At 34.7% G+C, this 13,398-nt stretch overlaps 1 protein-coding gene across 1 annotated transcript in view; it reads right to left on the bottom strand.

Annotated features, from left to right (window-relative positions):
* The window catches only part of Cdh18 (cadherin 18), a 213,375-nt gene that overhangs the window by 53,995 nt on the left and 145,982 nt on the right, over window positions 1-13,398 (bottom strand). Inside the window, exon 6 of the mRNA XM_042695205.1 lies at window positions 3,929-4,182. Within this exon, the coding sequence (XP_042551139.1) occupies window positions 3,929-4,182 (254 nt within the window). The remainder of the gene's footprint in view (window positions 1-3,928; window positions 4,183-13,398) is intronic.

The raw sequence follows: 13,398 nt of genomic DNA, 5'->3' as shown, positions 1-13,398 counted from the left end.
ATTAATGTTAAAATGTTTAGAGTTTTGAGATATTTTTGTTGTTGTTCTAGGATAACCTGGACCGTGATCCTCTTATTTATGCCTCTGACATAGCTGTAATGATAGTTTAAAAGCACCTCATCCAATTTATTGGTTAAAATAAGATTTGGCTAATTAACTGCTCTGGTGGGCTTTGAATCATGATCCTCTTAATCTCTACCTCTTCAATAGCGAGGATTATGGGTATGAGCAAATCTACCCAAAATACAATAATTCTCCATTCAGATTAATATTAGCATGTTTGAAATTAGTTAAACTAATCCAGGAAATGCTTTTTTTTCTTTATAGTGTATAGTGTACTTATTTTATCTCTCCCTGAGAAATGCCTAACTATCAGAGGGCAGAAAAAACACTGTGTCTTTATCTACTGAATATTATAGGCACAATTCACACTGTACTCACTATGTACAAAGTTGCTACTATAGTTTGGGCTATAATTTCATACAACTTCCTTCTTTACTACATACAATCTCTACACCATTTCATATTTCTAGTAAATATATTTCAAAAATAAGCCAAATGGAAAGAACTGTGTTATATTAAAAATAAGATGAAAATACGTTATCCAAATTGGCATTTCACAGCCCAACAAGCTAGACAAGCTGTAACTTCAAACAACAGTCAATGTCAATAAAGTGTACTTCGTATTCAAGTAGTTTCTTCAATAGAAGCTACTTTAAACCAGTTACCCAGTTCAACATTTGGAATATATTTTTCTTTGATTATGTAGGCACAGACTGAATGTAATTAGTAGTCATAGTCAAGAGCATTGGAAAAGATACTTTTCATTTTGATAACAAAGTTTCAGTCCTCATGGGCACTTAACAAAAAGTCATGAATCTGTAATATAGTTCATATGCATTTAAAAATGTCTTTCCTTTCATGTTGTTTTAAAGTTATTACTTAAAGAAAACCTTTATAGGCTAAATAGTTTATTGTACTGATAAATTCAGATTATAAATAACTTATGGACAAAAGCAATAATGAGCAATACAGATTTGTGTAAATTCAGTTACCAGCTCTCTGAATTAGGTGAGAAATATGACTCTGAGCTGTAGCAATTTGTTCTCATACTAAATCATGTGCTAAATATTTCCAGCTGTAGCATGTGGAGAAGCTCTAAGGATAAGAATATCTTATTTCTGAGTACCTACATGTACATGCATCATTCTGCAAACTAAGTGAAAATAGAGAATTTTTGAAGCTTTAGCTTCACTGGCTGGCAAAGCATGGTGTTTTATGGATTGACAAAGGTTTGTAGATCAGTGTAAATCCCTACCAAAGACAAGCAATGGGCAGCCACATTATTCAAAGATCATGTGAGAAACACACATTTCTTTGTGAAATCTCCTCTCCCAAGTTGGATTGCTCAGCTTTCAGAAGTTAATATGTGTGATCCCTAAATTCCATGGGTAATATGCTAGCAAATAAAATGTGGACAAGAGAAGTCAGATTTCTCCACTGCTAATAAATAACTAGGCTCTAATTTTATGATTTGTTTTCTTTAGAGAAAAAAAAGGAGTGATGGTCACATTACTGCAAAATGCACATTATTTTGAGTACAAAAAGACAAAAAGTACACAGTGTGCTACAAAAATCTGAAGAATCTGACTAATAGAAAATTGACATACCAAAGGCTAAACTCAAGATTTTTTTTTTCAAAATGCATGAACGATTCATAGTACTTTTCATTGCCAGTCTCCAAATGTGGAGTTAATTGCATTTCAGGCCACATGGAGGGATACATGTTTTCAAGGTCCTTTCCCTTAATTACTACAAACCCTTGGTCCCTGAGAAAGGTGGATTCAGGAGGCTGGCTCCTGTGTTTATCATTCTTTTTCGTTTGGTATTCAACATTTGCACCTAGAGGCCCAGGTGAATGACACATTTATATTAAAATAAAGAGTAAATATTATGTAAATGATGCCCCAAAGAGTAACTATGGAGTATCTAATTATTTCAAGGCAACTGCAGCAGGATTCATTTAGTTCTCTACTAAAACAAAGCAGAAAGAATAAATCATATGCTACTAGAAGAACACTCCCTTCCGTTATGTTTGATGACAAGGTATCAATCACCTCTCTAATCTACCGACTGGGATAATGTATATATCCGAATGAATCCTCAATTTTCTATTTTCTTAATACTATGACCAAAGCCAATATGATTAACATAAAAAATAATTTTAATGGCTGGATGCTGGTGGCTCACACCAGCTACTCAGGAGGCTGAGATCTAAGGATCTCATTTCAAAGTCAGCCCAACCGCAAGACTCTTATCTCCAATAAACCACTCAGAAAACCAGATTGGCATTGTGGCTCAAGTGGTAAAGTGTTATCCTTGAGCTGAAAAACTCAGGGACAGTGTCCAGACCCAGATTTTAAGCCCCATGACCACACACACACACATACACACACACACACACACACACACACACACACACACACACACACACACACAAATAATAATTCCAATTTATCAACAAATTCAGATTATATTAATATTTCCTCATGTATTAGGAATATGTGAATCATCAGGCTTCATTGAATGACTTTCAGCTAGTTATAATGATATTGGAATTCATATATTAGTTCTAGACTCCAGCCCTTAAGCTCACAATCCGTACTTCCTTAGGTGTGTTAGCATTTGTAAAGGGACTACTAAGTGTAGGCTGCTGCAAATTTTTTTTGTGCTTATTGATACATGCACTCTCATAATAACTCTAATGTAGCCCTGCGATTTAAATCCAACCTTCCTTCCTTCCTTCCTTCCTTCCTTCCTTCCTTGCTTCCTTCCTTCTCTCTTTCTTTTTCTTCCTTCCTTTTTTCTTTTCTTTTCTTTCTTCCTTTCCTTTCTTTTCTTTTCTTTTCTTTTTTTTTATTTTTTTGGTGGTCCTGGTGCTTGAATTCAAGGCATTGGCACTGAGTAGACTAAAACTTAATTCCCGTTTGAAATGTCTTCTAAAGGTGGTCCTCAGATCTCAGATTGCTGAGTAGGTAGGATTACAGGCATGAGCCACTGGTATCTGTTATTTTTTATTTTGTATAGATAAGGATTAGTGCTGAACTAACTTAAAGCTAGTGCCACCGGATTAGCCAGAAGACAATTTTTTTTTTATTGTGAAAATACTGTAGGAGGGGTTACAATTACATGGGCAAGATAGTGAGTACAATTCTTATCAAGCATTGTAGCCTCCTCCTTTGTTCACCCTTCCCATCCCTTCCCAGCCTCCCCCTGCCCCCCCACGTAATCCCCCCCCCACACACCAAAGTTGTAAAGTTCGTTTTCAACATGACAACTTATACTTCTCATTGTTGCAACGGGCCAGAAGACAATTATTGATGATACTATTATCCAGATTTTATGTTCTTATCACCAAATTACCAAGAACCTTTCTAGATTATGTTTTTCTAAAACAATTTTTTCGGATGATCATGTTCTGCCATCCATTAACTCAAGTGCAAAGGTAATGGACAAGACTTACACATATTATTAGTCTGACAAATTTTATCTGCTAAGTTACTCAGATAAAATAGGAACTAAGATAGGTATGATGACAGAACATGTAAATCCCAGTTACATGGGAGGCATAGGTACAATAACCTCAATCCAAGGCTAGCCCAATCCAAGAGATGAAACCCCCTCTGAGAAATGACTAAAACCAAAAAGGGACAGGGTCAGGGGGAAGCGGCAGCGGCCAGCCTGAAAAGTGAAAAGCCTTAAATTAAAATCGCAGGACATCCCAAAGCCCCGCTTAGTTAATATTATAATTTAAGAAGGATGGAGAAGAACATGGGCATGAAATGTTTAACGCCATTTACTTCACATTAAAGACATGTATGTGCCACACAACATACATTTGGTATTGCTGCACTCCGGCGTACCATACCTTACTACACGATTAGCACTGTCAGGATCTTGTGCCAAAACCGTGCCCACAGTGGTTCCGACCTTGGCATTTTCGTTGACCTCCATGACATAAGAAGGCATGGAAAAGAGCGGTGGTTCGTCCACATCGCCAACTATGATCTTCAGCATCGTGGCGTCTTTAAAAGGACCCAAGTGAGAAAAGCGGAAGTCGAGGTGTGTGTTCGCTCCTTCGATGTTCAGGGTGTAGGACTTCTTTTTCTCATAGTTGAGGGGCTGAAGGGAGAAAGAAGATTGCCAATATTAAGACTTGCACGTTTTTCCAATGAGCATTGCTATTTATCTGATTAGCAGCAATGACTTTGTAGAGTTAAGCCATTCAGCTGTTGGGCCAAAGTAGATTTTTTTCCAAATAATAGCACCTAAATGAGATATTTAAGGCGGAATCCACCGTGGTTTACCTAGCTCTAATTATGGTGACAAGCAAAAACGATTTTTCTACTGGAAAAGAAAACTTGAAGTTTTGGAGACTCTTACTGATGTCTTATGCTTACTCAACTATACTAACTTACATGGTTAGTCTTTAAAATACTTGCTATATATATATATATATATATATATGTATACAAAGATATATATATATCAAGATGTATATATCAAGATATATACATATATATCAAGATTTTAATAATGATGTAAAACTTTTAATGTTTTAGTAACTCATCTACAGCTTTAACTTTAAAAGAAAAAAGTGTATTTATTTTCAATGACATGATTATTGCCCATGTGTTTGGAGGCCATTAATATTTGAATTCTGTGTACACTGTATATGAGTCAATGGAAGATATGTGAGGTCTATCTATTTGAATATTTCACATTTGCACTTCATGAGAACACTCAAATTACTTGTGTCTACTTATATTTCTTATATAATATAATAATTATAATCACTCTTTTGTGTGATAACACTTTCAGAATTTACCTAAGTGGTTTTATTTAGTGAATACAGTGACCAGTCTTGGCCCCAGTATTCACCCTCTTCTACCTGCAGCCGGCTTCTGGTGACCCTGTTCTAATCTCTAATCTTAGGTTTTCTGGTATAGGAATCAAAAAGCAAATTCTGAAGTCTTGCTTTTAACTTATCTTTCTTTCACAAAGGACAAGAGTTTATTTCTTTATTTTCAAACAAGATTATATTTGGTCATATACATATATATGCATACGCACACATTATTTTCCTTTTTCCCTTGTCTGCCGATGTACAAATAGGCTGGCTTGCTGTCTTGGCTACCCTGAGCAATGCTGCAGCATACATGGGGGTGTGGATGTCTGCTCAATATACTGGTGTCATATCTTCCGGATGTGTACCAGTGGAAGGACCACAGCCAGGTGACTTTTGACAAAGCTGCCAAGCACACACATTTGGGAATTTGGGAAAATGACACTCTTGTATGAATGGTGTGGTAAAACTTGATGGAAGACTAGAGCTCATCTGAACTCATTTCTTATTACAGACAGAAACCAAACAAAATGCATTAGAGATTTCAATACAAAACCCAAACTACAGAACTATGAGAACTGTGGCCTTGGCAAAGATATGTTTCGGATATGAAAACATAAAGCTCCTGCACACAAAGGACATAACACAGTGGAGACAACATACAGGAGGAAAAAACAGCATTTGCAAGGTGAGCATTTCACAAATGATACATGTCCAGATTATAAAAGAATTAAAAAAAATAGCAAATGAGTAAGTAAATGAATAAATGGTATTATAAAGAATGAGCAAATAACTACATAAGACTTTCTCAAAAGGGGACAGTCAAAATAGCCACTTGATGTATAGAGAGGAGAAAATGTTTCAATGACACTAATCATCAATGATGTGCAATAAGCAATCAGTTCACAAGGTAGAATACATTTAATCAAAAATACAGAAGTTAACAAATGCTGATAAGAACATGAACAAAGGAGAGCTACCTCATATGCACTGTTCACTGTTAGCAGAAATGGGGAACAAGTGTCTTTTGATAAGAACTAAGTATTTTGAAATTGCTATGCAGAACGCACAAGAACACCACATTCTTTTCTTATTATTCTTTTGTCTAGGGGTGTGTGTGTGTGTGTGTGTGTGTGTGTGTGTGTGTGTGTGTGTGTGTGTGTGTGCATGTGTATGTGTGTGTGTTTGTATTGTTACTGGGTCTTGAACTCAGGCCTGGATAATCTCACAGTTTTGTTTTTTTGTTTTTTGTTCAAAACTAGAGTTTTACTGCTTAAGCCACAGTTCCAGTTCTAGCTTTTTGTTAATTCATTGGAGATAACAGTCTGTCTAGCCCGGTTTCAAATTCTGTTTCTCAAATCTCAGCCACCTGTGCAGCTAGGATTATAGATGTGAACCTCTGGAGCGTAGCGTCCACATTTAGTACTATATATCTCTACATCTATATGTGTATCCTGATCAAAATCATCCACTCCATCTCTCTGTCTCTGTCTCTGTCTCTCTGTCTGTCTGTCTCTCTCTCTAATTCACTCCTGTTCTTGAAACAATTTGAACACTTTCCATGGTTTTGTTTTCATAATATAAATTCAGGACTTAGTCAATTTTTATCTCTCCTTAGTCCCTATCCCTTCTCACCTACCTCCTCTAGCAATAGAGTTTATTTAAGTTTTTAATGACTCCTTTAGCAGTAGAGCCTATTTAAGTTTTTAATGATTTTTTTGTATTTAGTCCAAATGAATTGTGCAAATAATATCAACGTGGTACTTCATATGTGACTATGTTGTAATTTAGTGTGATTAACCTCATCTATTGTTCTCATTCACCGTTCTGGTTCAGTAGCTTTCTTTATTTTATCTTCATATCATGTATTCTAATATTATACATCCTCCATTATTTCCCCCCCTTCCTCTACCCTGACCCTAAACAGTGACAGATTTAACAATGTCAAAGTTTCTGTGATGAGATAATACAAATGACTTAGCTGCCAGCCTGCCTTTCACTTTGAGCCTGTTGAACTATGTGTTGATGTGGGTCTCTTTGATAGTTAAACTTCTGGGGAAATGTAGTTAAATATCATCATCTCTAATTATACTACTGATTTTCTACCTTGCTGATTCAATTCCACAGTTTCATTCTTGGTAAGATCAGGGAATAGTCATTTTTCATCAAAGAGCTCAGATGCTTTATTTTCCTCTAAGGAACAACATGCTAGTCAGTGTGAGCTGCTAGGAAAGAATACTCTGAGCTTTGTGAATGAAACAGCAAACATTATTTTCTCATAGTTGTGGAGGCTGAGAAGTCCAAGGTCAATGTGGTTCCTAATCTGGAGTCCAGTGGGAACAACTTCCTTTTTGCCAATCACTGGCTTCTTGCTCTGTCCTCGCACTGGAGAGCAATACTTTCTCTAGATCCTAAAAAGGCATGAATCCCATTAATCTCATTTATGATAACCCTAGTCTCCATAACTCAGTATCTGGTGACTCCAGCCCTGAATATGATTAGCCTAGTGAGGCTAATCATTTGGAGAATCTCACATTTTCAATCCATCATAGTTAAAAAGAACTACAGGTCTGACAAGCAGAGTGACCAATCTACTGATGATTATTTTTCTTTTCTCTTCCTGATGGGTCTTGGAAATGCAGCTATCTTTGTATCTGAAGGTTGCATGGAAGGAAAAGCCATTTGTTTTCCAGACTAAGTATTAAAAGAATCTAGAGCTCAGACAGCTTATAGAATCATGTTGACATGGATAACATGTCATTTATCTATAAGGCTTTCAAAGAAGACATTAAAAGTTAAAAAAATAATCCTTTGATGATGATGTACTTAAAGAGATATTCAAACCCATTGCCACAAGTTTTTACTCTGAATGCTTTCCTTTTTCTAAGCCCTTCACCCCAGCATTGCTCCAAGACTAAATTATATCTACCACATCTGATGACAAGACTCCTTGATGTCAGAGCTCAGAATGTTTGTATCTTTTTAAGACCACATCCATGCTATCCTGAAGGAATCTATGATACTCCATTTTGGGTTGAGCTAAGCCATATATCTGAATAAACAACTCTTGAACCATACAAGAAATATCAAAATCTCAAATTCTCCTGACAAAAAGTTATACATTCTACATTTATATGCTTTTAAAGAATTGATTGATTTTTGCAGTCACTTTCTTCTGCAGTATTCTATTAAAAATGAATTCTCAAAATGATTCCCATGTATCACATTTGAGGAACTGCATAACCCAAGGTTGGAACAACCAAAGCTTCTCCCCTCTTCTTGATCTGCCTCTATTTTAACCTAATACATGAGCGTCTGTCTTTGGTTAATTTATCAATTATTCCCATAAGAATTTAAATAATCTGTTTAGGAAATAAATATGTTGGCTTCCTGTCTGGAATAGCCTCCTAGACTTGAGAGCTTGACAAACAGAATCTGAGGTCTTGGAATCATCACCACTGGTTTATAAAAATGTCTGTCATGTTTATGATGTCATCCTGCTGTACCCAATAAATGTGATAATGACCAAGTTTCTCCTCATTGGAAATGATTTTTCTAGACCTTAAAATTAAAAACCAAGATATGTTTATTCTTCTGGGGATGCTCAGCATATCATTTTCCATATTACATGGGATTTATAAACATTCATTCCTATTTATTATGAGAGAATTTACTATCAGAGGATTGTACAGCATAGTGATTCTCATTGAGATTTTTCCAGAAGATTGTGGCCATATCTACTTTCGTCTGATGCTATTATCAATCTGTGCTTCTGGAATGAGAAACATCATTTTTTCCCATTTTTTAGCAAGTCTCTTGGAAATTTATATGGTATAGGTCTTAACACTAATGTACCTCGTGTGAAGGTGTAGACACATGGCTTTTATGTGGATGTGTGACTTTATGTTGATGGTCATCTAATATATTTAACTATACCCAGTCAGGGTTAATCCTTCTGAGATGTTGGTGTGCCAACATTGGCAGATGGAGGAAAAGAGATCCATCTGGAGCCACAAAGTACTGAGAGGTTGGGACAGAAATTTAGAAGCCTATGAATTTGTGCAAATGGAAATATTTTAACATTCTCAGGAAGAGAATGAATTTTTAGTATAGAAAAACTGGAAGGAAATTGAATTCATTTATTTTTATTTTATATACCTGGATGGTATATAAATTATAACATGTGATTATTTTTATTATAATAATGGATATATATGTACATATATATCTACATATATATAGAAATTAGGTTTGTAATACCATAAGGGGACAAACAATATGATCAGTGTAACAAAGTTTAACATACTTCTGAAAAAAATGATTTTCACACAGAATAAAATACAGTTATTTTAGTTTCATGTGTCAAGAACACATATTATGGTTACAAATTATTTACTTCTCATATAAAATTAGTATTTCATTAGCTACCCTGTATTGTGGCTGTCTATTATGTATTTACCCCTCAGAATTCACAACTTATCAGTCTCTCTTGTCAAGGAAGAAATGACTCACAAGATGTGCACCTATTGGCAACATCTATTTCCTTAGAAAGTTAAAATTAATTTTAACCCTATGAACTTCAAAATGTATAACTTATACAAAATATAATATCATAATATTTAGCATAGTGTACATATTTTCCCCTAGCATTGAATCACTCAAGCACCCCAGTGCCTCCCTTACTGGTGTTGTACTTTATTTAACCGTAATAGTGCTCAGTGGCTCTGTGGACACTGATGAATGAGCTTGCTTAATATTAGTGCTGCTTTATTAAGGGTTTGGGGTTAATCCTATTATATTTGTTTCCTAGGGCAGTCAAAACAAACTACCACAAGCAAGATGGATTCTATAGCAATATTAATTCTCTTGATGTTGTGAAGAGAAGAATTCATGAACTTGTTATATCTCTACTGTCTGGGGACTCCAACAGAGAATACGTTTCTGGCCTTTTCTTGCTTCACTGTCTGCTCAAAACTTCCTAGCTAGGCACTCAACTTGCATTGTAATTCAACGAATTGTAAGACGAGAAGTCATATTATTGTTCAGAAATCTCAGCTATGCACCTATGGGGGATAAAAACATTTCAAAATAAACATAGATTTTGGGCAATTTATGCACAGTGCAGAAGCAATGGCCTGCAAAACTATAGGTTCAGATTATAGACTTGAGCTCTAGAGGGCAATAAATACAGCTTGAAAGTGAACGGAAAACTCCTTCTACTGGATTTTAAGATTGTTTTGAGACGACAGGCTCCTTTACTTTTTCATTTTCCCCTTGTTGAAATGTCAGTGTTTATAACTATAATTCTAAGCCTCTCTGATCACTGCAGTTTTGCAAGCAGGTAACTTCATCTCTAGGTTCACAGATCCACAGAAAAAGGTGACTATCACAGGGTGGATACTACCTACCGTCTTACTTACATCTGGTTCAGACAATGAGATGTAGTATTTGTGACTTGGTGAGGTTCAGATAAAATTTGGAACTTAGGTTTGACTTTGTAGTGCATTCAGGGTCCTAGTTACATTGAAATGGTAGGAATCTACTTTTCACAGGAGACAGACATGAATACTGATGTATCACACACAGACTACAGTGAGCTGATGCTAACCTGGGAAGTAAATTGCAGAATTTATATAGTAAAAGATGACAGGCTCTTCTTGCATATTGGGTAGGCATGATAATGACAATAATCCTTCTCAGTACTCAGAAAACGGTGGATGAGCTGCTGTGTTCTCTAGCTATAGTTTTATATTCTAATTTAACATCTTTTGGGCAATAAGCTGGCTCTGAAGTTTATCTTAGATTTGGAAGTGGTGCTGTGGTTTAAGAGGTAGAGCACTCGCCTTGAGCTGAAGAGCTGAGGGACAGTGCCCAGGCCCAGAGTTCAAGTCCCACAACCAAAAAAGAAAGAAAAAAAGAAAGAAAAAGAAAATAATTTATCTTAGATTTTACTCTGTTAATTTTATCCTATTTCTCTTTGTAGATAATTTTCTGTTCCTTTCTCGCTTATAAAATAATAGTTTTATCTATTTAATAACATTCATCCGTACCACAATACCATTTTCTCTTTCAAACTTTTTCATCCACCATTGCCTACTTAAGACTTTGTTTCTCATTCATCTTCTCTGCTACTCCCCAGACCACGTTGTGTTTCTCCTCGGATCTAAATATCATGTACACCAACATTAAAAAAAAGGTTGCTTACCTGAACTCCCATATGGTTCAATTCTTGTAGGAGTTCAAGGAAGACCTAGACTTTTGTTTTCCTAAGAAGAAAGAGAATTCTTATGGTCTCTTCTTTATCTAATTGCTGTTCTCTACAGTACCTTCATTCAGGTTTTCAGTTTTAAGGTGGATGGGTGGGTAATGATAGGCTAAGGTACATATTTTCATTTGCTAACCAAAAATGCCATTTTATTCATATAAATGGGCCAAATCCCGTGGTCTTAGGTGACATTATTGTTACTATCTTTTTCATAATAGCTATATTTCAAGTGATGCTATCTTGCCAAAGCATGAGAAATTATAATTCACAAAGATACTATTTCTCTAGATTGACTTTCTTATCATGATGTAGTGTGTGGTCCTAGTCTGAGGTCTTTCCTAGTTTTTTGCTTTTGTTTTTGTTTTTGTTTTTTGTTTTTTTTGGCCAGTTGTGGGGCCTGAACTCTGGGCCTGATGTCTCTCAGCTCTTCCCCTCAGGGCTAGCGCTCTATCACTTGAGTCACAGTGCCACTCTTCCGGCTTTTTCTGTGTATGTGGTGCTCAGGAATTGAACCGAGGGCCTCATGCATGCAAGGCAAGCACTCTACCACTGAGCCACCTTCCCAGCCCAGAGGTCTTTCCTAGAAACTAGAACTTCTTTGAAGACCATATCACATGAATAAGCTTCTTTGCTATAGACAGAAGACTGCATATGCATACATTGTGGATAATCCAAATATATGGATAAAAATTAGTATGATGTATTTGCTTCTTATCTGAATATAAGAAATACACTTTTCAACAAATTTTCAGGCTGTATATTTTATACAAGTAAATACATATGAACTCATGTCTGTATTTAAATGCAAATATGTCATGCATACATATAATTATATATAAATATATTCATATAAGTATCAATGAATAATATAAATATATAAATATAAACAAATACATAACATTTATTATACATTTATATGTAGTGATATATAATATACACGATATATAGTATATATATTATATATGGTATAGTATATATATGGTATGTAATGTATATATAGTATATATAGTACATATATACTGTATATTATATAATAGTTATATATGTATATAAATATAAATAAATACATGAATATGTATTTATGTGTATACTATTACAGTTCTATATAACTATATATAGAACTATATATGGCTATATATAAACATATATATAACATATATAATCATATATATAACTATACATAAATTATATATGCTAAAATGGATCAACATATGAAAGCTTACATTAGCCACTGATACATAGAGTTCAATTCTTTGGAATGTTTCATCAACTCTTAGTTGTCAGCTGATATGCTATAGTGTATTTTAGGAATATTTGTGTTCAAAGGAACATTCAATGACATTTCAAATGTAGGTTCATGGTCATTCCTACAGTTAAACAGAAGAACCAAAGTTGTTCAATAGCAGTCCTCTGTCAATAGAATCCAGTGGGGCATTTTGTTGGATTAGAACATCAAATTCTCTCTATATAACCTCTCGATGAACAGAACAAATTTCAGAAAAGAAAAGTAACAGTTTATAAGAATAAAAACAAACTTGGTTGTTTTTCTGATAATTAACTTAACAATTAAAGTTCATAATTCATAATTAATTTTAACTAGTAGCCGCCTAAGAATGATCACAATTTTATGTAATTCATACGTGGTTGTCATGTCTTAAGTATGCTCTTTGTAGCTTATAGTCCAAAAGAATGAAAATCTAGTAGTATAGAAATCCTAATCATTCTTCTGTTACTCATTGTTACCAAAGAGATAACAAAGAAGATGTCAGTGAACACAATCTACTGAAAATATGGAACTCAGAATGAATATAGTTTGGTTACAACTGAACCTATTTCATGCTTTTCCTTAGAGCTGATATACTTAAAAATAGACTCTTAGTATTTTTTTCTCAAAAGATCCACATCAAATTATTTGTTAAATGAAATGGCATAATCACATTTACAGATTGTGGGCATAGAAAAATTAAAAAACATTCAATCCCTAGTTACAGTAATTATTAGTATCTCTTATAGCCACATTCAGACAATATATCAGTGTTTTCACAGTGAATTAATTAGAAGGTTTTATCACAATCAGAAGCTGTAAGGGGAATGTGGAATCGTCACTTTATACTGAGCATATTCTAAGTTCCTACTTAAAAACAGATACAGAGAAGAAAAGGAATATAACAAGTGAGATTGTGACTGAAATATGTCTAGATATTTTATTCCACAAAATAATATATAG

The sequence above is a fragment of the Dipodomys spectabilis genome, unplaced genomic scaffold (assembly GCF_019054845.1).
Source record: "Dipodomys spectabilis isolate Male_0828 unplaced genomic scaffold, ASM1905484v1 ptg000179l, whole genome shotgun sequence".
Classification (NCBI taxonomy): Eukaryota; Metazoa; Chordata; class Mammalia; order Rodentia; family Heteromyidae; genus Dipodomys; species Dipodomys spectabilis.
The sequence above is the reverse complement of the archived record's forward strand: the minus strand, read 5'-3'. Positions and strand labels throughout refer to the sequence as shown.